The sequence below is a fragment of the Arachis hypogaea genome, chromosome 16, assembly GCF_003086295.3.
Source record: "Arachis hypogaea cultivar Tifrunner chromosome 16, arahy.Tifrunner.gnm2.J5K5, whole genome shotgun sequence".
NCBI classification, from domain to species: domain Eukaryota; kingdom Viridiplantae; phylum Streptophyta; class Magnoliopsida; order Fabales; family Fabaceae; genus Arachis; species Arachis hypogaea.
This window is the reverse complement of record NC_092051.1, coordinates 20,774,689-20,802,683: the sequence shown is the minus strand read 5'-3', so window position 1 is coordinate 20,802,683 and position 27,995 is coordinate 20,774,689. Positions and strand designations below refer to the sequence as shown.

At 33.8% G+C, this 27,995-nt stretch overlaps 1 protein-coding gene across 19 annotated transcripts; it reads right to left on the bottom strand.

The window, feature by feature from the left end:
• LOC112758367 (protein DETOXIFICATION 12) lies at positions 1–27,705 on the bottom strand. 19 transcript variants are annotated; one of them, XR_011874005.1, is made up of 8 exons: positions 27,540–27,705; positions 27,400–27,454; positions 27,164–27,290; positions 16,706–16,792; positions 8,309–8,420; positions 5,316–5,490; positions 522–578; positions 1–431 (listed from the first exon to the last, which is right to left on the bottom strand). XR_011874005.1 is itself a non-coding variant. In XM_072220006.1 (8 exons), exons 4-6 carry the CDS (start codon positions 17,007–17,009, stop codon positions 5,346–5,348), a joined length of 342 nt encoding a protein of 113 aa, XP_072076107.1. In that variant the 5' UTR covers positions 17,010–17,087; positions 27,164–27,290; positions 27,400–27,454; positions 27,540–27,705; the 3' UTR covers positions 1–431; positions 522–578; positions 5,316–5,345. The 19 variants fall into 19 exon arrangements, 6 of the variants coding, with proteins under 6 accessions (XP_072076107.1, XP_072076108.1, XP_072076106.1 ...); XM_072220006.1 differs by lacking the exon at positions 8,309–8,420 and adding an exon at positions 16,900–17,087; XR_011874001.1 differs by lacking the exons at positions 1–431; positions 522–578; positions 5,316–5,490; positions 8,309–8,420 and adding exons at positions 9,212–11,355; positions 11,440–12,396; positions 12,493–12,638; positions 13,119–14,203.
• Positions 27,706–27,995: the final 290 nt, after the last annotated feature.

Sequence of the window (27,995 nt, the reverse complement as noted above, 5' to 3'; positions counted from 1 at the left end):
ACAAAAACTCAATATAATAGCAACTGGAATTCCCAAAATATAATAAGCTCCAAGGTTCACATATGTTCTTAACTTTTACCAACCACATCCTATAGCAATACCTATATATTAACATGACTAAGTGTTACAATTCATAGAAAGACATAAATTGTGCATTAAATAATAATGCTAAGAGAAAAAAAAATTATCAACCTGAAAAGGTACCATGTAAAGTGTCTAATATAATAGAGACACATATTATGGAAATCATATTTGTGACATAATCTAACACATCTTGTTCATAGCTAAAAAAATAGCTTAAAATTTTTTGGCATCTAAAAATGGTTGAGCTCACTAGAAGAGCCTGTAAGTCTGCAAGAGTTATGGCAGCTATGACCACCATTCGTACTTCTCTTGAATTTCCAGTTCCCAATGCATCTGAAATTCTAGTGCTAAAAAAATCACAAAAAATAACAAAATTTAATGACAAAAAAATATGTAATTAATATAAAATAATATGTATATGATAATAAAAATAAAACCTTGCTACTGAGCCAATTGCTTCTGGTATTGTATAGATTGTTGTGGTGATTGAGTAACTAGCCAGAAAAATTTCAACATTTAAACAAAATTAGCACAACTAATATGGAATGGATATGAATATGAATATTGAACTATGAATAATAATTTCAAGGGGAGGGGAGATTACTACGGTACAGAGCAATATGTATAGATATTTCCTCTAAATAAAGGTGAATGAGACACGTGCAAATGCTGAGAAATGTTGTCAGATGCTGCACAGGTGTTGCAGAGGTGTTTGGTGAAGGCTTGTTTGCGACTTTGTTATGAGCGTCATATAAATATTCAATAAAGGATTAATTATTTATTAAGGATTTATTATTGTGTGTTGTTAGAGTAGAATAGAATAGTAATTTGAGGTTATTATTATTATTATTATTGTTGTTGTTGTTGTTGTTGTTGTTGTTGTTGTTGTTGTTGCTATACAAATTTAATTTGTTAATTAAAAAATGTTACATTTGTTTAATGTGGTCTATTGCTACATTTTGTAGGGTTTACAGATGTTGCAATGTGACCACTATATGCCGCCGGATCGGTACAATCCAATAGTGGAGGGGCATTTACGGGACATCGGCTTTTATAATGTTTCACAGATTGGAGTTGTCCAATGTCAGTCGGCATTGGTTAATGCTCTGATAGAGAGATGGCGCCCTGAGACTCACACATTCCATTTTCCAGTTGGTGAGTGTGTCGTGATGTTGGAGGACGTGGCGTTAATTCTTGGTCTTCCGATGAATGGTCTGCCAGTTACAGGACCGACACTCAGTAGTTTTGAGGCATTAGATGGTGAATGCTTGGATCATTTTGGTGTTGCACCTAGGAAGGCAGACTGTAGGGGAAGTTTCATCAAGTTGACGTGGTTTCGAGGATTGAAAGATCGTTTAGTCTTGGTTAATGATATTCAGATTCAGAGGTACGTGAAGTGCCACATAATGTTATTGTTTGGAACCATCGTGTTTGGAGATAAGTCTGGGACAGGGGTGCATTGGAAGTTTCTGCCTTTACTCCGTAACTTTGGCGGGATCATACAGTTCAGTTGGGGATCAGCATGCCTGGCACACCTGTATAGAGCGTTGTGTAGGGCAACTCGTGTCGACTGTAAGGAGAATGATGGTCCACTGACATTGTTGCTTACCTGGGCTTGGATCCGTCTACCATTCATTGCGCCGATTCCTGGCAATCCTCGAATCTTTCCAATTACAAATAGGTAAATTTGATTACTAAATGCTTTGAAATAGTGTATTCTAAAATTGATTGATAAATGTTACTTAACGAATTGTCTGATGTCAGGTGGCGTAACTGGGAGCGTGAGAATTGGCCTTACAGATTTCCTACCCTTGCAGACTTTAGGAGAGCACTAAATGGTCTGCAAGAAGGACAGGTTTGTTGTAACAAACAAGTAGTTGTTTTAGTTTAGCCGTATTATTATTCAGTGTGTAATCCTCTTTTACTTGAATAATGTGTGCAGTTTGTTTGGGAGGCTTATGCAATTGGTCGGATCGATCCAGACGTGATTCCTCCTGACATCCGTCAGCATTCGGCTATTTGGAGTGCCACAGTTCTGCTTATATCTTTTGAATGCATTGAGTGGCATGCATCTGATAGACTGAGGAGGCAATTTGGCTTGACTCAGGGCGTTCCTCATCAAGAGCGGGATCTAGGTGAAGCACACGGCAAAGTTCTGACAGGTCCTAAGAATCAAGATTGGTTTGGAAACCACTCATTCTGGGTTATTGATAAAAGGATTTTTGACGGTTTAAAATTTCTCAATGAATTCTCGTTGCTAGTATAGTTTCTAAACCATCAAATAATCCTTTCATGCAAAAAATTGTTTGTCACAAGCAACAAACCCCTATAAAAATAATAACCGAAGTATTCAAATTTGGGGTCGTCTCTCAAGGAATTGCAGGGAAGTATGTTACTATTAGTTATGGGATTGTATCTTTTTGGGTTTTTGAAATGTGGAACAAGGAATGTAAATAACAAGGAAATAAAATAATAATTAAGAAAACTCTTGGCAAGGTATGAAAATTAGAAGTCCTATCCTAGTTATCCTTATCAATTGTGATGAGAATTGTCCATCGCTCCTACTTAGTTAACCTCTAACCATGAAGGAAAGTCAAGTAGATAAATTAATTTGATTCCTCAAGTCCTAGTTAACTCCTAAGGAAAGACTAGCTTTAGAGGGATTCAAATCAACTAGCAAATTTTAATTATCAAACAACAAAGGAGTTTGATAACTCAAGAGTCTCCAATTACTCAACCAAAGCCAAAAGGAGAGAAATCTACACTAAAATCCAACCAAGCATTTTGTCAAACACTTAGAAGGCATAACATAAAAACATAGAAATTAATAAGAGATAATAAAACCTAAACAACCAATTGCAAGCATCAATGATGACAAATAAAGGAAGAAGCAATAAACATGAAATACCTCAAATTGCATTAAATAAAAAATCAAATCTAACATGAGAATTCATAAACTAAATTGGAGAAATAAACAAATCAACAAGAGAAATAAATAAACTAGAAAGCTAGAACAATTAAGAGTAGAAGAGAAACTAATTAAACTAGGATAGAAATATGAAATTGAGAATAGCTAAACCTAATAATCCTAAAATATAGAGAGAGGAGAGAGCCTCTCTCTCTCTAGAAACTACATCTAAAACCTCAAATTATTTGAATGAAAGTTGTGTGAATGAATTAATCTGATTCTCCCACTCTGCAGCCTCTAATATGTGTTTTTTGGGCTTGAAACTGGGCCAAAAATAGCCCAAAAATTGCCCCCAGCAATTTCTGATACGTCCAGCAAGTGGCTCTGTCACGCGTACGCGTGATGCACGTGTGCGCATCGCTTAACTGCATGGCAACTATAGCAAATTGCATATTATTTTGAAGCCCCGGATGTTAGCTTTCCAACGCCACTAAAACCGCCTCATTTGGACCTCTGTAGCTCAAGTTATGGTCGATTTAGTACGAAGAGTTCAGGGTTGACAGCTTAGCGATTCCTTTAATTTCTTGTATTCCTTCCACTTTTGCATGTTTCCTTTCCATCCTCTAAGCCATTCCTGCCCTATAAACCCTAAAATCACTTAACACACATATCATGGCATCGAATGGTAATAAGAGAGAATTAAAATTAGCAAATTTAAGGCCAAAGAAGCAAGTTTTCAATCATAGCACAAAATTAGGAAGGAAAATGTAAAACATGCGAATTCAATGAATAAGTGTGAGAATAGTGGATAAAATCCACTCAATTAAGCACAAGATGTGCCACGAAATAGTGGTACATCAAATCTCCTCACACTTAAACATTAGCATGTCCTCATGCTAAGCTCAAGAGAAACTATAAGAGTGAAGAGGAATGGTAGAAAGTATGAAATGCAACCTATCTATATGAATGCAACTACATGCAAAATGTTTTTACCTACTTTGTTTAAAAGTAAATAAATTCTCCAAGAATAAATATGAACTGGGTCTCACTAATTCAAATCACAAAATAAAGTACAAGTAAACTTGCAAGAAGATAGCTCATGAAAACCGGGAACACAGAATCAAGCATTGAACCCTCATTGGAAGTGTATATGCACTCTAATTGCTCAAGTGTGTAGGGTTAATCCACTCTATCTTCTCTAGTCATGCTTTCTAAAATTTTGTTCTTCATCTAACCAATCAACAAATATTTAGTGTACAAATGCAAACATCATGAGGTCTTTTCAAGGTTATAATGGGGCTAAGGTAAGGGTGAGGATATATGTATGGCCAAGTGAGCTATACTTTGAATCTTTGACTAACCTAAGTTCTCACCTAACATACACACACTCTATATAACTCTAAAATCATGTCTAGCTACCAAAAATCCCACTTTTTTCATCACATACTTATGTATCAATTTTTAATTCCACCACATATGCATTGATCTTTTTATTGGACTTAACATTGGGGTAATTTTATCCCCTATTCATAAGTATTTTTGGCTTTTTTTTATTTTTTATTTTTTATTTTTTTTATTTTATTTATTTATTTATTTATTTATATATATAAATGAAATCATAATATATCAATGCATATGGTTTTTCAATTTTCACATGAGTAAGCACCTAAATTCCTAATATTTTTGTCAATAAAACATAACATATTCTCATCAACCCAAGTTCCCACAATTCTCCCACACTTAGTTGATACATAATCTCTATCTTAAGCTAACCAAAGATTCAAATGAGATAATTAATTATTTTTCTGCTTAAGGCTAGTGATGTGGTAAAATACAGAACAAATGAGGATTAAAAGGCTCAAAGTGGCAAACAAAGGTAATTGAAATGGTAGGCTATTTGGGATAAGTGAGCTAATAACAAATGATGGCCTCAATCATATATATGCATGAATATACACTAAACAATGGACATATAGAATGGAACAAACCATAGATTGAAATCATAGAGAAGAAAACACACAAGAATAAAATTTATGGTTAAATAATGTAACCATATAATTAAGCTCAAAATCTCACAGGTTGTGTGTTCTTAGCTATAAACCATGTTCTAAATTAAAATCTTCAAACAAGCTTAACAAAAAGTTTTAATTTAAATTAGTAAAATGCTATAAAAAAGGGTCTTTGAAAAAGAACTTATCACTCCAACCAAGTAGTGGTAGAAGAACATGCACAAAATTAACAAACATGCAATCAAACATGCAAATGAAACAACTAATTTAACAAGGAAAATTAAACATTGGTGTTGAAATAGGAAATAACTAACCCACGGAAGTCGGTATCGACCTCCCCACACTTAAAGATTGCACCGTCCTCGGTGCATGCTAAGATGTGCAAATGGACGGGCTGCTACAACTGACGCTTTTCTCCAAATATTGTGCAGATTAACTCGTCGGTTGCCCCATTGAGAAGCTTTTCCTTTCCCTTCTTCGGTGGCCATCCTGAAAGAAGAGAAAAAGGAAGAAAAGTAACCCAAAAATAAAGATAAGAAAATAAATAAAATATGAGTGGGTTAATGTAAAATAAGGAGGGTCTCAGCTACATGGTAGCTAAAATATGCAAGTGAGGAAAACAGTAGAAGCAAATGGCATATCAATAGTGCAAAAATTGCAATAATGGGGGAGAGAGCGGGTCATGAAAGACAATAGAAATTCATATCAATGCAAAGGGAATACAAGTGTCATAGAAGATTATCATTGACTTAAATAATATTACCCAATCAGAATAGAACAAGTCACTGAGCACCAAAATAATACCAGAAAAGATACAACAGTTGAATAAGAACATTTAACACCAACGAAAACATAATGAACTTAGAAGAGAAAATATAAACATGCACAAAGTTAAAATGCAATAAATGAAGATATGAATGAAGTAAAAGAGAATGAAAGAGAATAAAGATGAGAAGTTAAAGAAAGGAAGAAGAAGTAAGGAAGAAAGGGGGAAGAAAGAAGGAGAAAGGAGAAGGGAATGAGAAACGGGACGCGATGTGCGCGTGCAAGTCACGCGTGCGCGTGAGAACTACATTAGCCATGCGACGCGTACGCATCACCTACGCGTACGCGTGGGTTGCCGAAAATGAACACCAACGTGCAAGCGTCGGTTACGCGTACGCGTGAGAACCTGCGCAGCTCCAGCACCATGGCATCACAACTTTCTGTTCAAGCACTCTTTCACGCCGATTGGCAATCCCACGCATACGCATCAAGGATGCTTATGCGTGGATTGGCAAAAATGCAAGGAACGCGTACGCGTGCAGCACGCGTACGCGTAGGTTGGCTTGTGTGCCAGGCACCCCTCCCGCGTCGTTCCAGTACAACCCTCTATCCGTTTTCTCTTTATTGCGCAGTCACACACGACGCGTGCGCGTCGATTCCTTTCTTTTTTTTTATGCAGATGATTATGCAGAAATTATGAATGAACACTAGAAAAAACAAAATAAAATAAAACTAGGAATGGAAAGGGACGATCATACCATGGTGGGTTGTCTCCCACCTAGCACTTTTAGTTATTTTCCTTAAGTTGGATATTTGGTGGGTTCCTTGTCATGGTGACTTGTGCTTGAACTCATCTTGAAACTACCACCAACGCTTGGACTTCCAATAAGCTCTATCTATTCCAAGTAAATTCCCCAAGCTTTGATGGAGTTCTTCACAAGCTTTGAGCTCCCAAAATTGATCCTCTTGTATGCCCGGATCCCAAATCTTGTTTCTACACCCGTCTTGACGTGGATCACCATTGTCCCAACCGGGTGGCAAGCAGTCCGAATTCTCAATGCAATACTAAACTCTTCTCTTAGATCCAACCAAATGTTCACTAGTTCCACCCTTGCATCTAGCTCTTGAAGTATCGACCTTGATGAGCCTTGATTTGCAACTCCAACCACTAAACATTCTTCTCTTACGCTTAATGCCACAAAGACTCCTAAGTTGGCCATCCGTTTCAAGAATACCATACTCAAGTGGGATAGGGAGGCAAATAGAGGTAAGTTTTACCCACTCAAGTGAAGGAGTAGACGGCCACCTAGGTAGAGAAGTTTCCAATGATCTTGACAAAGCATGTTCAACTCCTGTCCAACCCTTCCAAAGGACTTCCACCCTTTGAGAAGATTTTTCACCTTCAAGCTCTTCCTCACCAAGTTCATCAAACTCTTCTCCGTCACTCACATCATAACCATGAGGTTGAGAGAAATCTACCTCAATGTTGCTTTCAATTTCATCGGGGGAAGGTTCTTCAATTTCATCTCCAAGGGAACTTGTTTCTTGATCTATCCCATCCAATTCTTCATAAGGAACATGCCACGGAGGGTGTGCACTAGCCTCCTTGACATCAATTTCAATCTTCTTGGAGGAATACTCTACAACTCTTGATTCCCATGGAGGTTCAGCATCTCCTAAGTCTTCAACCACTTCTTCCTCTTCAACTATTACGGCTTCTTCCACTTGTTCTAATACAAAATCACATTCCTCATTGTCTACCAGAGTTTTTAGTGTCTCCTTCATGCTACGCTCTTCTATTGATTCTCGACATGTAGCCATGGGAGTACTTTGAGTGTCCAAATATTGGGAAGCTAATCGATTTACTACCTCGGTCAATGCAGCCGTGAATTCTAGTACTTCCCTTTTCATCTCTCTTTGCCCTTGAAAAAGAACACCAAGAGTGTCATGCATTGAAGATTGAGGTGGATATGAGGGCTCATTACTTAGGAGAAAAGGTTCATGATAAGAGGGTGGTTCATCATAATAAGGATGTGGTGGTTCATCACTCTCCATCTTTTCCACTTGTTGCACAAGACACTTCAGTTCCTTGTTCTTAAGTTGAGATTCTTTAGCCATAAGAGCTTCGTGTGATCTTCGGCATACCACTCGCTCCAATTGATGAATGGTTTCTTGAAATCGATCCATTGTTTTCTTGAGACGATCCTTTGATTCTTGTTCCGCTCGGATTGCATGATTAGGATCATATGGCTCTTGGGTTGATGGACGTGGACATGGTGTATATGGAAGTGGTGGTTCTTGGGAGTAATTGGGTTGGAATTGGGGTGGTTCTATGTATGGTTCATATGGCTCATAGGGTGGTTGATATGGTGGATATGGGTTAGGATCATATGAGGGTGTTTGGTAGTAAGAGACTTGTGAGTATGGTGGTTCAAAACTATGTTGAGGCGGGGGTTCATAGGCGTATGGTGGTGGTTGTTGACAAGTACAATAAGGACTACCACATCCATTAGATTGATATGCATTAGGATTGGAGTTATACCTATATGAGACTGGAGGAGGTTGTTGCCGAGAAGGTTGGGCATATGCTTGAGGCTCCTCCTACCTTTGATTGTTCCATCCTTGATGCATGTTCTCATTATAGCTTCCATTTCCTACAACATAATTTGAACCAGACTCATAGCCAAAGGGATGAGAATTCATAGTAGCAAGTAAAAACAAAAACTAATAAGAGAATAATGAGACTAAACTCCTAAAACTAGAAACAACTAACAAAGAAACGAAAAAACAAAATTATTCACAATATTTACAATGATCAATAATAAGGCACACATTTGCAATTTCTTGGCAATGGCGCCATTTTGATGAACGGATTTTTGACGATTTAGAATTCCTCAATGAATTCTCATTGCTAGTATAGTTTCTAAACCAACAAAGAATCCTTTCATGCAAAAAATTGTTTGTCACAAGCAACAAACCCCTATAAAAATAATAACTGAAGTATTCAAACCTCGAGTCGTCTCTCAAGAAATTGCAGGGAAGTATGTTACTATTGGTTATGGGATTGTATCTTTTTGTGTTTTTGAAATGTGGAACAAGGAATGTAAATAACAAGGAAATAAAATAATAATTAAGAAAACTCTTGGCAAGGTATGAAAATTAGAAGTCCTATCCTAGTTATCCTTATCAATTGTGATGAGAATTGTCCATCACTCCCACTTAGTTAACCTCTAACCATGAAGGAAAGTCACAAAGGAGTTTGATAACTCAAGAGTTTTCAATTACTCAACCAAAGCCAAAAGGAGAGAAATCTACACTAAAATCCAACCAAGTATTTTGTCAAATACTTGGAAGGCATAACATAAAAAATAGAAATTAATAAGAGATAATAAAACCTAAACAACCAATTGCAAGCATCAATGATGACAAATAAAGGAAGAAGCAATAAATATGAAATACCTCAAATTGCATTAAATAGAAAATCAAATCTAACATGAGAATTCATAAACTAAATTGGGGAAATAAACAAATCAACAAGAGAAATAAATAAACTTGAAAGCTAGAACAATTAAGAGTAGAAGAGAAACTAATTAAACTAGGATAGAAATCTGAAATTGAGAATAGCTAAACCTAAGAATCCTAAAACCTAGAGAGAGGAGAGAGCCTCTCTCTCTCTAGAAACTACATCTAAAACCTCAAATTATTTGAATGAAAGTTGTGTGAATGAATTAATCTGATTCCCCCACTCTGCAGCCTCTAATCTGTGTTTTTCGGACTTGAAACTGGGCCAAAAATAACCCAAAAATTGCCCTCAGCGATTTCTGATACGTCCAGCAAGTGGCTCTGTCACGCGTACACGTTGTCCACGCGTACGCGTCGCTGAAATTTCGCAGGGTCACGCGTACGCGTGATGCACGCGTGTGTGTCGCTTAACTGCATGGCAACTATGGCAAATTGCATATCATTTTGAAGCCCCAGATGTTAGCTTTTCAACGCCACTAAAATCGCCTCATTTGGACCTCTGTAGCTCAAGTTATGGTTGATTTAGTACGAAGAGGTCAGGGTTGACAGCTTAGCGATTCCTTCAATTTCTTGTATTCCTTCCACCTTTGCATGCTTCCTTTCCATCCTCTAAGCCATTCCTGCCCTATAAACCCTGAAATCACTTAACACACATATCACGACATCGAATGGTAATAAGAGAGAATTAAAATTAGCAAATTTAAGGCCAAAGAAGCAAGTTTTCAATCATAGCACAAAATTAGGAAGGAAAATGTAAAACATGTGAATTCAATGAATAAGTGTGAGAATAGTGGATAAAATCCACTCAATTAAGCAAAGATGTGCCACAAAATAGTGGTGCATCAGTTATGCATTGGACGAATCGGTATAGTCATGTTCTTGTCGAGCACATGGTTCCCTCACAACATCAGCTAGAAATCTACTTGCATTGGTACCGAGGTACATATGGTGACCACTTGCGCCTGTCAGATCTCGAACCGTCGGAGAATCAGGACGGTGATCCTATGCATAATCAGGATGATCAACAAGTACAACCACCGCCACCACTATCGCCTCCGCAACCGCCACCCCCCCCCCACACAAACACAGGCACAGTAAGAGCCTGAGAAGTTCACACCATACATCCCTGACACACAGTCTGCAGATTATTTCACACCACCATATCCAGTACATCAACAGTATTGGAGTGTCCCGCATCAAGAATCAGATGCATAGGTCGTTTAGCCAGCTGCTTGGATTCATGGCTCCTGTGCCAGGTTATTCACATCCCGGTTACGGAGCCATTCCCACCGACCAGAGGGCCCAGCCGAGTGGGATTGCTCCAGGTAGATTGTCATTGGATACGAGACCTCGACAGCTCACTTCCTCTGGTAATTTCGGAGGTAGACTTTCTGTTTACTCGAGTAGGAGTGATGATGCCACGAGGGGGATCATACAGAGTGGACATTCACGTCGTATTCCGATGGCCTAAAGCCCTAAACCTAGCCCTGTAAACTCATCAAACTTGGTTCATTTTGTAGACATCATGTACATATAGTTGCCAATCCAGCCGCTGGTTCGCACAATAAGCAAACACATGTCGACACGGAAGCCGGTTGACCTGGAATTTACCACGGTCACACCGTTGTCGACGGAAGTCCACTGCATACTCCACACCACTTGGACACTCACGCACTTCAAATACCTTATTTTGTCGGTCAAAGCAACTAACTTGGATGTTACCCACTGCCCACTGATTTGCATGCAGTTTGGTGGTTATAAGCTCAGAGAACACATGTCCTGCATTAATTTGAGCCTCAGCCTCGGCTTTTTTTCGGGTGAACAATTCATTAAGCCTATAAAACGTTGCCTTAACAAGTGCAGTGACTGGAAGATTTCGAGCCCCTTTCAGTACTGAGTTGATTCATTCCACTAGATTAGTGGTCGTATGACCCCATCGATATCCCCCATCAAATGCTAAAGCATACTTCTCATGTGGAATCCGATCTAACCAGTTGGTATAAGCCTCACCCCGCTCGCGTAAACACTGATAACGTGTCTCGTACTCGCGAACTGTTCGCGAGTATCCTGTCAATAAAAAAAAGACCCACTATAAATAACGTTCATCATAATAACTGGGTTCAATAGTATCTGTAATCGTAACTATCATACCGATGCTGACGATAAGCTTCTGCAGATACGGAGCCTTGAACTCCCTCAAAAGGTTGGACTCTATATGTCTGATGCAAAACATGTGGAATGCTCTTGGAGGAGACCAAGCTCCGTTACTGCGAGCAATAGCTGACCCAATGGAATCGTGCTGATCGGAGATAAGGCCCACTCCATCACGTGTCACAACATGCTGTCGCAAGTTACTAAGAAAAAAGTGCCAAGCCTCAGATGTCTCTCACTCAACTATCGCAAATGCAATAGGCACGATGTTGTTGTTGTCATCCTGCGAAACTGCAACCAACAAACAACCATTGTATTTTCCATACAAATGAGTTCCATCTACCTGCACTATTGGCTTGCAATGTCTGAATGCTCTAATACAAGGGTAATAACTCCAGAAGACTCGGTGTAATACACGAATATTAGGAACCAAGTCATCTCCCTGATACGCAGGCATTGTTTCAAAATGAACGACTGCGGATGGCTCCTTGTGACACATGGCCTCAAACCATATCGGCAAGGCTTCATACGAAGCTTCCCAACCTTTGAAACTTTAACTTATGGTGTAGTTAAACTTTGACTGTACTTCCGCAATTACCGATTTCACCTTTAAAGATGGGTCAACTTCTACCAACGGCTTTATTGCTTCTACAATTGTGTTGGAATCTAGCTTCGAATGATATTGAGAAATGGTGGCCCTAGTACAGGTGTGACTACCATTGTACCTGCTTATCCCTGAACAGTACTTTCTGGACATTTTGCTCACCCTGATAAGCCAATCACATCATGCGCCATACTGGGTGCATTTAGCATAGAATGTCGTCGGTTCTGACTCATGCACCCGATAATCTACACCTCTGTGAATAGTATAATCTTTCATCGCCTTAATTACTGCCTCCCTAGAACTGAATTCCATGCCCACGGTAAATTCACCATCTAGCATAACGGGAAGCTCCCCTGCAATCACATCACAAATTTTATAGTTGTCAGAACTAATAGTCTAATAAACTAATAATCACACAAAAATGGAAAACATAGTTATCAAAATCGAACCGGTGATCAAACCGGTAGCTCACTAGTTCAATCGAGGGATCATTAGTTCAACCAGTAGATCACTGGTTCAATCGGTGGATCACTGGTTCAACTGGTGGATAACTGGTTCAACCGGTGGATCAGTACTTGAACCGATTGACCCGGTCCTATGTAAATAAAAAACAATCCATAGTCAAATTTTCACTAGCATTTTAAATATATCTAGCTATTTTAAAATAATATGAAACAGGAACAATAAGTATTTTGTTAATTTTACCGAGTTTGACCGATTTTAACCGGTTCACTCCAGATCAGATCGATTCGTACCGGTTCATTTCCTTGTGCAGTCTCATCATCGGACCGGACCGGTCTAAGATCCGGTTCATCAGTTTTTTGGTCGAACCGACCGATCCAAACCAGTTCATTGGTTTTTCGATCAAACCGGCCGGTCCGATCCAGTTTTAGTAACAATGATGGAAAATACTAAATATCTCAGCATACATGTTTACTTGATAATTAAACATTAAACAATTACTAATTATATGTTATATTTTGCCTATTTACCGTTGTCTTAATTATTTGTCCTAAACTCAAAACCCATGCACAAATCATGCTTTAACAAATCTTAATTTAAAATGATGACGTACCTGCATTTACATATTCAGGAAATTCCGGTGCATGCATGGCCTCCAAATCTAACGACCGCATGAAAGTCGGCTCCTCAAATGGCTACTGGTTTGCTAGTGCATTTGCCACATCCGCCACATCTACCACCATAGCATCGTCAGCATGATCTTCGTCTACACCCGAATGAACGACCTCGTAGTTACTTTCAAACTCTTTTTCACTATCACTGTTGTAATCTTCCAACTCAATATCTCGGTCGGCTGCAGATTGCTCGAACTCAATATATAATTCGATGAACGATATTCGAGACCAACTTTCACGATATACTGAAAATATTTCTTGCATGCTCGCTTCATCGGTCACGTAGTTCGTCTGAAATTGTACGAACCCACCAAACACAAATATAGGATATCTGTACAGAATACATGCCACTCTCCTAGATATTTGAGAATCCATCTTCTCACAAATGACACCTTTTAATTCTTCAAATGACAGTGTGAATGGAATAATATCTAATGAATTTTTACACACAAATTTTACTCCTTCTGATATTTGTAATAAAATTTGGCCATGATAATACACCTTTAATCATACTCTATCATCCATGATAATAGAGAAGAAGAGAAAGAGTAAGACGGTCTGCAGCAATTCGGAGAACAAGAGAGGAGGAAGAAGATGAAGTGGATGCTCAATCTGGATTTGGAAATATATATATATATATATACACACATCAGAAATCGGACGGTCTGACCGCTTTCTTGGTCATTCGAAATTTTTTGAACATTAAAATCGAACTGTTCGATTAGAGAACAGCCCGCCAAAAAAAAATTGGACTCCAACAAATCGGTGGGTTTGATTTAAGATCCTTTCAGATTTTTGGTCAGAGGCCTTAAAATCGATGGGTCCAATTTGCTTGGCCCAAATCAAATTCATCATGCGTGCATGAAATCGCTGGGTCCAATTTCTTTGTACCCAGCTATCCTTGCACCACAAATCGGACGGTCCGATTTGTGTCCCCTCTCCCATACAAGAAATCGAACCGTCCGATTTTCCTCCATCAGTTAACAGCCGTCACAACAGTGTTAATCCCCCCTACGATCCATAACTGGGCGTAACACCAAAGTGTGTGTCATATGCAAAAAAATTAGCCCTAGTTTGGAATGGATATGAATATGAATATTGAACTATGAGTAATAATTTCAAGGAGATTACTACGGTACAAAGTAATATGTACAATATTTTCTCTAAATAAAGGTGAATGCGACACGTGCAAATGCTAAGAAATGCTGTCAGACGCTGCACATGTGTTGCAGAGGTGTTTGATGAAGGCTTGTTTGCGGCTTTGTGCTAAGCTAACGGGTTGATAATTTTGTGGGCTTTTTAATTGTTAGTCATGTGTGGACTGTTAGGTGAGTGCATGAAAAATTATTAGCTGGGTAATGCATTGTGGATACGAAGGTCCGTGAATTAATTCTAACATATTAGTGTTTTAAAAACTAATCAATAGGGTAATTTAATATTTTTAGAATCAAAATCAAATTTCTAATTTATAATAGAGTCGAAAATTCTTAATTAATACTATAATGGTAGTTTTGTCTTTTTAAATTAATGTTAAATGACATTTTATTCTTTTTAATCTTTTTTAAATTAATTTTCAAATATTATTTTACTCTTTTATAAATTAATTATAGGAGTATTTTAGTCTTTTTAAAAATTAAAATTTATAATTTTTAATATAATTAGATAATTTTTATTCTAAAAGCATATTTTAATCATTTTAAGATTAATTCTAAAAATTTATTTAAGTCTTTTAGTAAGGGTAGTTTAGTTTGTCTACTATTTAATTAAATTTTTTATTTCTAATACAGTTAAACAATCTTAATTAATTTTATAAACATAATTTAATATTTTAAAATTAATGTTTAAAGAGTATTTCAATATTTTAAATAAAAACTTGAAGGGTATTTTTATCTTTTTAAAATTAATTTTTAAAGGTCTTTTAGTCTCTTAAATAAATTTTACAAAACTAAATTCTTATTTAAAATAATACTGTTTTACTGATATTTTGTATGCTATTTTTTTCAATCAATTAAATGCATGAATCTTACAAAATTTACACAAAAATCTTATTTAAATAATTTTTTATTTTTTCAAATTGATTATGGTATATAATCTTATAATTGCTGAAAAATATTTGTTTATTATTTTTATGGTTGTTTTACAAATTAATATATTGTAATTCTCACATAATAAATGCATGTGAATATTTTGTATATAAGTAATTAATATATATCTTGTAACGATTTTTATAATACTTAGCAAGATGTCGTATATTATTAAAATCTCTTAAAAATATTAATGTCTTCTTAACTATTCATATTTTTTAAAACATGTAATTTATATGCATATAGACACTATGCAATATTTGAAGTCATAATAATGATAACAAATGTTATAAAATGTTAGAATCTCTGAAAAGAGTGGTGCTAAAAAGAATGAGTTATAAAATCAGTAATGGAAAGCATTACATGCTATAACAAATTTAAAATAAGAGAATAAAAAAATATTATATAAAATTATTAGCAAAAATACGTAAAAATTCACATTTAAAAAAATTATATTAAAAGTAATAATTGCTAACTTCAGTTAAAAAAATTTTTAAAAAAAAGCATCAACCGATTTATCTAATTAAAACTAATTATCTACTAAGTAAAATCTACAAAGTTAAAATTAATTATCTAATTACAATTTAATAAATAATTGACAACTCCAATAAAAAAAATTAAAAAAAAAAACATCAACCAATTTATAAATGTTACTCAATGTAACTGATTTAAAAACTATCAAAGAGGTAGAAAATTGTTATATATAGACCCATAAAAATTACAAACTAGTGTTGTGTACATATGCTTAGAACCTAGAAGAGTGTTAATGTATCTACCATAAACGTTGGCAACCAGTGTGATTTTTAAAAGTTTATTTTTATGTATATTCTTAAAAACTAAGATCATATTATTTATTTTTTATTTTTATCTTTTAAAAAAACAAAACCAAAAAAATGTAAAATTTATTGGTTCAAAGTGTAAAAAAATTTAAAAAACTCAACATTTTTATGTATTTTATGCCTAATCCCAAAGTGAAAGTGAATGTTATAACAAAAAAAAAAAAAAAAGAAAGCTAAAATAACTAATAAAAAGAAAACACAAAATACATATGATATAATTTAATTCATTGTTTAAAAATAATTATGCAAATAAAAAAAATACATAGGAAAAATTAGTAATCTATGTTGTGTAAGTTTTATTTTATAACATCAAAAAAAGAATTAATTCAACTTATTTATGAAATTATCAATACAGGTATATATCAAATAATAAAGTATGAAAAAAGATTTATATATTTTATTCACTTATTAAAATAAACATCTTCAAACGTTGTTTCATGTTTTTAAATATTTTAAATGTGTCTTTATTATTTTAATTTAATAATATTTTTGTCAATACTTAAAAATCTTTTAATAATATTTTTGTCAACAATTATTCCAATTTCAATTGAGATTATAGAACATAAAAATATCTCTCATTCTCAATGACCAAGTTCTACTTACCATATGGACAAAAATGAAACTTCAAGCTCTGGATTTGGTAGAAGCTCAGAAGGCAAAGTGAGCAGCTCAAATGACCACCATTCAAGGCTGCATTGATCATCAAACACAATAGAAACAAATCAAAAGATTGATAAGTGTACGTGCACACGCATGTGTGTATATAGTAAGATCAGATTCTAGAGGAAGAAACTAACTAAATCATTCCAGCAGATGGAACGGTGTAGCACAAGAACTCTCCAAAGTCATGGAATAGTTCCATGGAGATTGGAGCACAAGTCATTTCACACTGAGTAGAGAATTTCATATATAATCCAAGCAAAATCACATTCAACCAATATAAAATGCCAATAGAGAATGCTGATCCTAAATTACCTAGTTGGAACTGGAAAAAAAAATATCCAACAAAAAGCTATGTGAGAACATAAAGTGACGTAAGAACTCATAACAAGAAGAAAGATCAAACTTTGCATAAAAAAATAGCGAATGAGGGTGAGAACTGTAGCATAAGCAAATAAGTAGGAATAAGACACACAGCAAATTTTTCAGCTTCTTGTGAAATCAAAGGGTCTTGACCACACAAAATCATTATTTTTCCCAAGCATATCCATAAAAGAGAGAGAGAGAGGAACACAAGCTAGACTCAAAGCTACAATAGCAGTGTAGACTAGAACACCAAATCTTTTATATTGTCTTGTTTCATAGGCTTGGCCACCTAGAGTTTTCAATGCACATGACATTCCAAACTGTTTGATAAAACAAAATAATAAAACACAGTTAATTTTGAAACAAAAATTTGAAGATTATGATATGAGATAATAGAAAAAATACTTATAATAACACTGAAGCCATAAACAACACAAAAAAAAGTAGCAATAGCTGTGCTGGAAAGAGCAAGTTTTTCCATATAACCAACCATCATGATAGAAATTATTTGGAGAAAATAAGTTGACAAATTAACAATTATCATAGAGGGTGTTAAATAATCAACACTTTTTAATCTTTTTTGTCACCATACTCTATCTTATAGTTTCTGAAAAATCACTACCTTCTGGCAACAAAAAAGACCCGCTTCCATGTCTTAAAGAAGGTTCTGAAATACCAAAAACACAGATTTTGACTTTTTTATATGACTGCTTTCGTTGGAAAGATTTTGAATATACACACTTAGAGACTAAACTATTTATAGCATGTAGCAAGGTGTTAGTGTTTCACTTGATCATTGTTTCATTTAAATAACACTAATTTTTGTCACATGCTATTGGTAAATAACTTAATTATTGTTTAGTTGAAAATAATAGATCACAGGTGTCCATGAAAATAAAAAAATTGAAAAGCATAACAACGTTTCTGTGATTGGTAGTTGCTATGAGATAGATAAGAAGAATTCAAATCGGCTAACTCATTAATTATGAAAAAAAGAACTCTTATTACACTTAATTTTAAGTATTTTATTTTTTATAAAGTCTATCCACTTTACTCTATTTTTTATTAATATTTAAATTCCTATTAAAATAACTAGTTTTTACAAAATATAACATACATAATTTTGATTACAAACGAAATTAAGAGTTTACCATTATTTTCTATTAATTTTTAAATAAATTTTTAAGCTTATTACAAACATATTTGTAAGTTAAAAATATTATGTACATGCAAAAAAAATTAAATATTAAAATAATTACTATGTATTAAAGTAATACGTAACAGCTGAATTATGTTATATTTTGGAGAAGACTAAAAATTAATTTTATAAAAGAAGAATTAAATAAAAATTTATACATAATTTGTTAAAAAAATTAAGTGGGGAATTGCGGATTTTTTATTTATATAAATTAAATAAATATTTTATGTACTGAAATAAGTAATTTTAAAAATTATTACGAAAATACGTCATCTACTCTTATTTCGTTTACCGTAATAATATTTTTAAAATTACCTATTTTTTTATTATATAAAACTGTCTATCTTTCTTATTATTTGAAATGTTTTATTTCTAATAATTTGTTCCAATTTAAATTATTAATATTTTTTATTATTTTTAAAAAAATATATTTTTATATTTATAAATACATATATCCCGTTTCTGTAAACGAGATATATAAAATTGAAAAAATATACATATTTTATTTACAGTATAAACGAGATACATTAAAAATTATTACTGTAAATAAGATAAGAGTAGGTGACATATTTTCGTAATAATTTTTAAAATTATTTATTTCAATAAATAAAATATTTATTTAATTTATATAAATAAAAAATCCAGGGCATTGCCCTTCTTCCCTTCCACAAAATTTTGTCTTTGTTTATACATATTAATTTACATATTTTTAATTAAATAATTAACTATTAAAATAATTAAAATTAATATAATAGAATAATTAAATATGTAATAAACAAATAATTTAATTATTTTATAGTAGTATAATGAAAAATAATTAAAATAATCAAATGATATTTTTATACACAATAACTAAATTTTTTTATATACATTGCATTATTATTGTTGTAAGACTATTCAAACAAAAAAGAAAAAAGAAAAAAATAGCTAGGTTTAGTCACTTTAATTATCAGATATGGGAAATTATAATACACTTTTGTTTAGAAATCAATGGACTTGATTATTATATTAGCATTGTGTAAAGTTAACCAATTAAGTTGTTAGGTCTCTATGTGTGTTCCATTATTCCCTAAATACACACCTATTAACTAGCATTGTGTAAAGTTAACCAATTAAGTTGTTAGGTCTCTATGTGTGTTCTATTATTCCCTAAATACACACACCTACTAGCTATATAGAGACATATATATATGTTGTATATTATTATGAAAATGATAAAGATACTAACTACTTAAGATGGCAGTGGATTGGTGAGACATACCTAATTTGATTTTACTTTAATTTGTTTAAATATTTCTACTTCTAAAAACAACATACATATATTTCTAATTAAAGTGGTTTGTACAAAAAGCTAATGAAGTTATTATTATTATTATTATTATTATTATTATTATTATTATTATTATTATTATTATTATAGTGAGAACAAAATGGTAGATAGTGAGATAGAAATAAAATTGACAAATAATAAAATTAAAGTATGAATGATTATACACCAATCTATATATCTTTTGAGATAGAATAAATTACATATTTTTGGTGTTTTCTCTACTTTTTTATAATTCAACTAATAGTTGGTTGTATGTTGATACCTAATTAATTATCTAACAAAATTGAATTAGAATAAACGGTTTAGATATATTTAATATTTTAAAAATTAAAGTGTTTTATTTGTATCTGTCTCTTTCACTTAACATTCATATCCTCTTTCCTCTAGATAGCAATCCACTCACACCACCCACGAGAGAATTTGATTAATAAGAATTTAAAATGACATTCATGAAATTAGAAAGAGAAACTAACACAAAAAGACGAAAGAAGATATGATAGTAATATAGAAATTGAGGACAAATTAGTTTAAGAGGGTACGAATTTTAAAAAATTTAATCTCATCAATTGTTTATTCTGATTTAATGGTTGAGATTTGCATTCTAACTTGTCACTTAATAAAAGCATTTTCATTAGATTATCCTTTTTCACCCGCAGAACACACTCCACCGATGAAGTTATTGTTGGTGGTCATCTATCCCTTTTTGTCACTCAACTCACACACTCTTTTCCAAAACAATATCATTCATTTTTTCATGCATTGTTGATATGAATATAATTGTATCTAAAAGAACAGTGGCGTTAAGTGTGATCTGATAGTTATTACTTCCTAGCCACGTATATATAATAGATAGTTGTCCATATTATTACGTATGTATATGTATTGTTATCATTGACCATTGACCCTTGATATTGGTAAATGCAAGCAAGAGGCAGTTGAAGTAAGTTCGGGGGTGGGAGATGCTTTAATTAGAAATGCATCGCTCCTATTTAAGTGGTGGTGGCGATTCTCAAAGGAGGACTGTCCACTTTGGAAGAAGATGGTTTGCTCCTGTAATCAGCTGAACCCAACTGCGATGCTGTCAACCCAACCGTTGCCATCAGGAAGGGGGGTCGTGAAAAGATATCTGCCAGCTTAATATTAAGGAGCAGCATATAAGAAATATGATGATCAGTGACTTGTCCATGGAGGTGGAAAACGGCCGAAGCACCCGGTTTTGGGAGGATACTTGGTTACAAGGTGGATCTTTGAAAGAATGTTTTCCGAGGCTCTTCTCTGTTTCAAATAAGCAAGGATCAGTAATAGGGGACTGTGGGTTTTAGGATGGGCTAGAGTGGGTGTGGAACTTCTAGTGGAGGAGAGAACTCTTCCAATGGGAGCTAGAGCTGCTCAATCAACTCCACGACCGGTTACGGGTTGTAAGTTTGTCGGTTGATAGAGAGAATTCAATTGTCTGGAAATTTGACAAAAAATGTGTTTTTTCTACTAAATCGTTTGTGCAGGTGTTGCAGAAAGAGACTCTCTCAGAAGACATCACGAGTTACAGCTTCACTAGCTCCATCTGGAGAGGTTTGGTTCCTCCAAGAGTTGAACTATTTGCATGGTTTGTTTTAGTAGGCAGGGTCAACACGAAGGAGAGACTGACTAAACTCGGCATTATTAATCATAATGACAATGTGTGTGTGTTGTGCAAAAAGGACATAGAATCAGTGAATCATTTATTTTTTGCTTGTGAGTTAACATGGCAGGTATGGTGTGCTTGGTTGACGGGTGCTAATAGAGCTTGGGCCAGTCCGGAAACCGGAAAAAATTTTTTTGAGAGTTGGACTAGAGTACCAGGTGGCAAGTCTGAGCAAAGGAAATGTCTAACAGGTTTCTGTGCGGTTGTTTGAAACATTTGGTTGGAGCGCAATAGTAGAGTGTTCCAGAGTGTACAGACAAGTGTTGAAGGAGTAAAGATTAGATCTTTCTTGAGCTACAGGGAATGGTGTGGAGTTGATCCATTTGGTTGTTGATGGCAATGCCGGAGATGACAACGGATTCGATCATTTTATTGTTGTTTTTGTTTTTGGTTCTGTATTGTGCTTTGTCGTTCTGTATTTCTTTATGCTCCACCGTGTTGTGTTGAGCTCCTTTGTTAAAAAAAATAATGGAGAGTAATTAAGAGCAGGCAACATGCATGGGGTTGTCGAATCCCACTACACATGAAAAAGACAAAACAGACCTCCATGCATGCGTCCTTGTATTAATGCTTAGAGATATATATACACACATAATTCAGAGACCCTTTTTCTGAAACTGAGACTCAGCAGACTAATGTGGATTTGATGCTTAATCTGTCTTCCAAGGAGCCACATCCAACTCATAAATCCAAAGCCCTTCTCCCCGAGAATCCTGCCAAACCTCCACCCAATGCAAGTAAGTAATCATTTTCGTTTTTAGATACCTGCTTTTCCATACAACTTCTATTATTTATAATCTTAGATATCGGATCGATTCACTTTTTATTATTAAATTATATTTTTTATATATGTTCGATCACTACGTTTTATTTTATATATATAGTTTTTCTCTTGATTTTGAAGTTGGATTAATTTGTTTGATGATCTAAAAAAAACTTATATGTATATGATTTATTTTATATATAGAATTACATAGTAAAAATTTAAGTATATAAACGAAAACGAATTAATAAAAGAGATTAGATTATGCAATATGGAAAGTAATGATGTAGAAACTAAAAAAAAAGTAGTATATGTTTGTTTCTACAATTATACAATAGAAAGGTGTATAGTACAACATAATGGTAAAAACTCATATTCAATTAAATTTATATAAAATTAATAATTAAAAGTTGTTAAATGAGTTTGATTAAATTGTCATTTGATAATTTTTAATTATCAATTCTCAGTTATCAACTTCACATTAAATTAACTGTACCTGAATTTTTACCTTATATATAGAATGAGCGAATACAATTACATGCGTAAAATGTTTTCTACTACATGCCTAACTAGTTAACAATAATTTAATACTCTAAATTTGTTTGTTCCAATTTTTATGAGAGAAGCAGCAAAAATTAAATTATACTTTTTTCTTATCTTAATCAATTATAGCAAAGCATCTTCTTCTATATCTAAGCAGGTAAAATTCTACCAAATAGTAATTTAATAAATAAAGTAAAACAGATTTTTGTTAATATATGGCTATGACTTATTAATTAAATAATTTTTGTAATTAAGAAACCTAAAATGTTATTCCAACCCATATAGCACAAGTGGTAGCTAGATTGGCCATCAGTGAGATCATACCGGAAGAATACAGTGACAGTTCAACAAAAGAGTAATGCAAAAAAAAGTGAAAAGAATGGAAGCTTCGTGAAATAAAGTAAGCATGGATGGAGCATCTTACTTCCGAAAAAGTAGACTTGAACAAGTTCAACAGTTACCTTATAAAATAAGCGATATAATTACTTGCGTAAAATGTGTTCTACTACATGCCTAGTTAGCTAGCAATAATTTAATGTTCTAAATTTATTTGTTCAAATTTTTATGAGAATAACAGAAAATATTCAATTACAGTACTCCTTTCTTGTCCTAATCAATTATAACAAAGCATCTTTTTCTGTATTTAAACAGGTAAAATTTTATCCAGTAAAAATTTAATAAATAAAGCAAAACAATTATTTGCTAATATATGACTCCGTCCTATGAATTAATTAATTAATTATTATAATTAAAAAACTTAAAATATTACCCCGCCCATAAAGCAGAAGTGATAGATTGGCCATCAGTAAATTTGTACCGGAAGAATATGGTGACAGTTTAACAAAAGAGCATTGTAGAAAAAAGTGAAAAGAATGAAAGCTTTGTGAAAGTGAGCATGGATGGAGCACCTTACCTCCAAAAAGTCGAATATGTTCAATAGTTACCAATAGTTACCTTATAAAATAAGCAGGTATAATTACGTGCGTAAAATGTGTTCTACTACATGCTTAACTAGCTAGCAATAATTCAATACTCTAAAATTATTTGTTCGAATTTTTATGAAAGTAACCGACAATGTTCAATTACTCTCTTTCCTTGTCCTAATCAATTATAGCAAAACATCTTTTTCTACATTTAAGCAGGTAAAATTTTACCCAATCAAAATTTAATAAATAAAGTAAAATAATTATTTACTAATATATGACTCTAACCTATTAATTAATTAATTCTTGTAATTAAGAAACTTAAAATGTTATCCTGTTTATAGAGCACAAGTGATAGGTTGGTCATCTTATTGTATCGGAAAACATGGTGCGTGGTAGTTCAACAAAAGAGCGGTGCATGAAAAAGTGAAAAGAATAGAAGCTTCGTAAAAGTGAGCATGGATAGAGCACCTTGCCTCTGAAAAGTTGACTTGAACATATTCAATAATTACCAACATTTACCTTATAAAATAAACAGGTATAATTATGTGCGTAAAATGTGTTCTACTACATGTCTAGCTAGCTAGCGATAATTTAATATTCTAAATTTGTTTGTTCGAATTTTTATGAGAGTAATAAAAATTATTTAATTACACTCTTTTTTTTTGTTCTAATCAATTATACCAAAGCATTTTTTTCTGCATCTAAACAGATAAAATTTTACTCAAATTTAATAAATAAAGCAAAATAATTATTTACTAATATATGACTCAGACCTATTAATTAATTAATTTTTGTAATTAAAAAATTTAAATATTATCGGTCCATAAAGCACAAGTGATAGGTTGGTCATTGTAACAACTCTAATTTTTGCACTAGTGCGAGTTTTTTTTTAAATAATATTTTAAAGCGATTAGTTTTATTTTGACTAGTCGACTTCGAATCCCGAAATAAAATAAATGGTAATATAATTTTATTATTATGTTATTTATTTATTTTACTTGCTCTAATTATAAAGAAGCCTAGATAATAATATTAATATTATTATTATCAAGTTCGATTTTTACCGATAAAATTAATTATTGTTATTTTTTGATGAACTTAAAATTGTTAACACTTCATCAAATATTTTTTGTTCCTAAGTTACTAATGTCATTTATATTAGTAATTCATATACATTTAATTTTATATATTATTATTATTATTCCGGTATTATCTATATTATTATTATTGCTATTCTCATTACTATCATCATTATTACATTATTATAATTTCTAGGTTCCTTCGGTGGTTTCACTAAGGAATCAAAGAAAAACAAAAAGGCAAAGGCTTATGCATATATATATATATGACAGAAGATCAAATGGGTGACACATAAGCATCCATTTCTCAACAAAACTTTATCATTCAATTTCAAACTCATTGCATGCAAAGGGAAAGAGTGACCGAGAGAGAAAGAGAGAGAACCGTAACCCATCGAATTTCCGGTTTCGATTTTTTGCGATCTGTAACTTCAATAAAAAATCTAATTCGATAAAAGTGTTCGTATCCTCCTCTTCTACGTGTTGGCGTTACTTTTGTCCGGTGGAAGTCGACGGTGACGTAGCTCCCCTACCCCTTGAGTTTGACCAACTGGAGTTCTAGGAAGTACGGAGAATTTTGGACGTTTTTTCCTTCAGCAGCTCGATCAGAAGGCTCCTCCGAAACTTCGCATATTTTGATTTCGTACGAAGGTAGGGTTTTGGTAAATTTTCACCGGTTAAATTGGTATTTGATAAGTGAATTGATGTCGTGATTATTTGTCGATTGAATTTATATTGATAATTGTGATTTCTGGATTACGGTAGGATAATTTGAAAATGTTAAAAGTTGCCGGTTTGATTTATTGGAAATGATTTGAAAAGAGTGTAGAAAATGGTTTGGATGGAACCCGAGAAGGGTGGCAGAGTCCGGATTTTAGAGGAGGTGCCGCCAAAATTTTGTTATAAACCTTAAGAATTTTATTTGAAATTTTATTTATAAGAAAAAGATTGGATTTAAAAAATTGTATTATTTGATTTTCGATTTATTCAGAAAATAATTATACGTCGGATTTAATTTATTTAAAGTATATATTCTGAGTTTGATTTATTTAGAAAAGAATTATTTTATAATTTTAAATTATTTAAGAAAAGTACTATGTTTAAGTTTGATTTGAAAATGAAAAGGGGCTGATGTTTTGAATTTGACTCAAGGATTTTATTTGAAGAAGTTTTAGTGAACTTCAAAAGTAATTGAGTTTTTATTGAATGATTCCGTTTGACAACATCTTGAAAAATATTAAAGAATTTGTGTTAAAAATAAAAGGGGGATTAGTTTTGGTTTTAAAAGGAAAAGAGAAGACAAACCAGCACGTGTGATTATGAAATAATTAAAAGGTCACAAGAGGGTGACGGAGAGTAAATAGTTATAGTGTTGATGTGAAAATGTTAAGCCGTGGGCTTGATGTGTGAGTAATTGTACGGGAATGCCCGTGTATATGGAATGGCTTCCAGGAGAAAGTGGCACATGATTCAGCTGGAGAATCAGCGCCTGCAAGTACTTGCAGAGGTTATGTTCGGCATACTTCAGCTGGAGAATCAGTGCCTGCAAAAAGTAGAAACTTGCAGAGGTTATGCCGCTGGAATGCCTTATCTGACTTGCGAGTCGGATTGCGTCGGGTGCGGGTTGAAACCAACAAATGAGCCCATTACCTGCGATAGGACTAGACATGTATCATCCTTGTTGTGCATTTGCATTCTACTTGATGCGGTGAAATTGTTTGTGATTGTCTTTCTGTGTTTATGCATTCCTTACTGCTACTCTGAATTGTGGTAATTAGATACTTTTCTTTGATTCTTGTATATTTTATTGTGAATCACTTGAACTGTGGTAATCCTGACTAAACTAACTACCTCCGACCCTACTAAGAACCCCTTCCTTCCTTCCCCATCAGATGTGATCGAGATTTCCTCCTCTGACGACAGTGGATACTGGAGAGCTGAATATGTGACTTTTTGAGAGTTTTTGTGTTAGCCTAACTTTTGTGTTTAGTCTCTCACTTTTGGTTAGACTCACTGAGATAGTAGGATGTATATAGTTGATTAGGCTAGTTTTCGGGCGCCAGCTTAGGGACTTCCTATATGGACCAGGGCTTGGAGTGTTGAACACGAATATAGTAACCAGATGTGAAGGGTTGTATGCTAACTTAAAACCCGTATGACAATATATGTATATATATATATACATAGTATGTATGATGTATGTTATCTCTGTCTCTGATGTTTGTGTTATTTTATTGTACTTACTGAAATATCTTAGTTTTTTCGAAAATTCGATTCGCGCGCTAATACGATTAAAGGCTTAATAATAAATATAGTCAATTAAGCATTCCCAATTAAAGCATAGCAAACAAAGCACACATATGCATTATGATGAATGTCTATCCTACTGGCCGTGAGCTCACATGTCGGTTACTTTGCCAGAGCCCGACACATCTCGTAGCTAATCCAGACATTGGTCTCTAGCCTAAATTTTCGCAGAACATTATATATTAAATACGCGAAACCTAAACCATACCTTGGCCGATTTCCGCGTATTTATCCAAGTTACCCCACACGGCAAAGTTGTAAGCCTCAACCACCAAAAATCCAGCAACTAGAACTCTCACCGAGTTTCCAATTAAGCTTCCAACATCTCCAATTGCCTCATATCACATATTTACATGCACCCAACATAGTTATCACAACATATTCCCAAAATTCAATACCCAAAATACCAAATTAATGAATCAACTAGAGTTCTAGGATTCTCACCTTACCAACAGAAAATTGGGACAAGACCCGACAAGTCCACCAAGTTAATTTGATCCTAAACACCGAATTTCAACATAATTGCTCTTGAATTTTCGAAATTGAAACAGAGAAAATTGTGGAAGAAAACGTGATTTCCTTACCTTACAATGTATCGGGCTTTGTAGAGCTCGACGTCGCGGTCGCGTAGTCGCAAACGGATCGTCAATCAGAACTCCGGATCAAAAGTTATTGAGAAATGAAATTTCAATGAGGGTTTGGAAGCTTTGGTGTTCTTCCTCCCAACAATGGCAGCGGGGATGCAGAAACGAAGGGAAAGAATGCTGTGTTCTTTTTAAGTGATGGGTCCGGTTGGACCCACGGGTCCAATTTGAGTCCGGTTTAATCGGTTCGGCTTATTTGGTCTAATTTTGGGTCAAATTTTTTAAAATTAGTGTCAAAATTCTCGTTTTAAAGAGCTCTATCCTATTTTAATATTAGTTTTGTATTTTTAATTTTCCTAATTAAGATTTAATTTATTGACTAATTATTCGCTAATTTTACGGAATTTACACAAGCACAAGCACATGGTCTTTTTAATTTATCAAACACAAAATAAG

What these genes read in the sequence shown, in the direction of transcription:
- LOC112758367 (XM_072220006.1), bottom strand. Translation starts at nt 17,009, where the DNA reads ATGAAATTCTCTACTCAGTGTGAAATGACTTGTGCTCCAATCTCCATG. An exon ending in CCATCTGCTGGAATGATTTA is followed by an intron (nt 16,793 to 16,899) that starts GTTAGTTTCTTC and finishes TGATCAATGCAG; the next exon opens with CCTTGAATGGTGGTCATTTG. An exon ending in GTTTCATTTTTGTCCATATG is followed by an intron (nt 5,491 to 16,705) that starts GTAAGTAGAACT and finishes CTCTTCTTTCAG; the next exon opens with GATGGCCACCGAAGAAGGGA.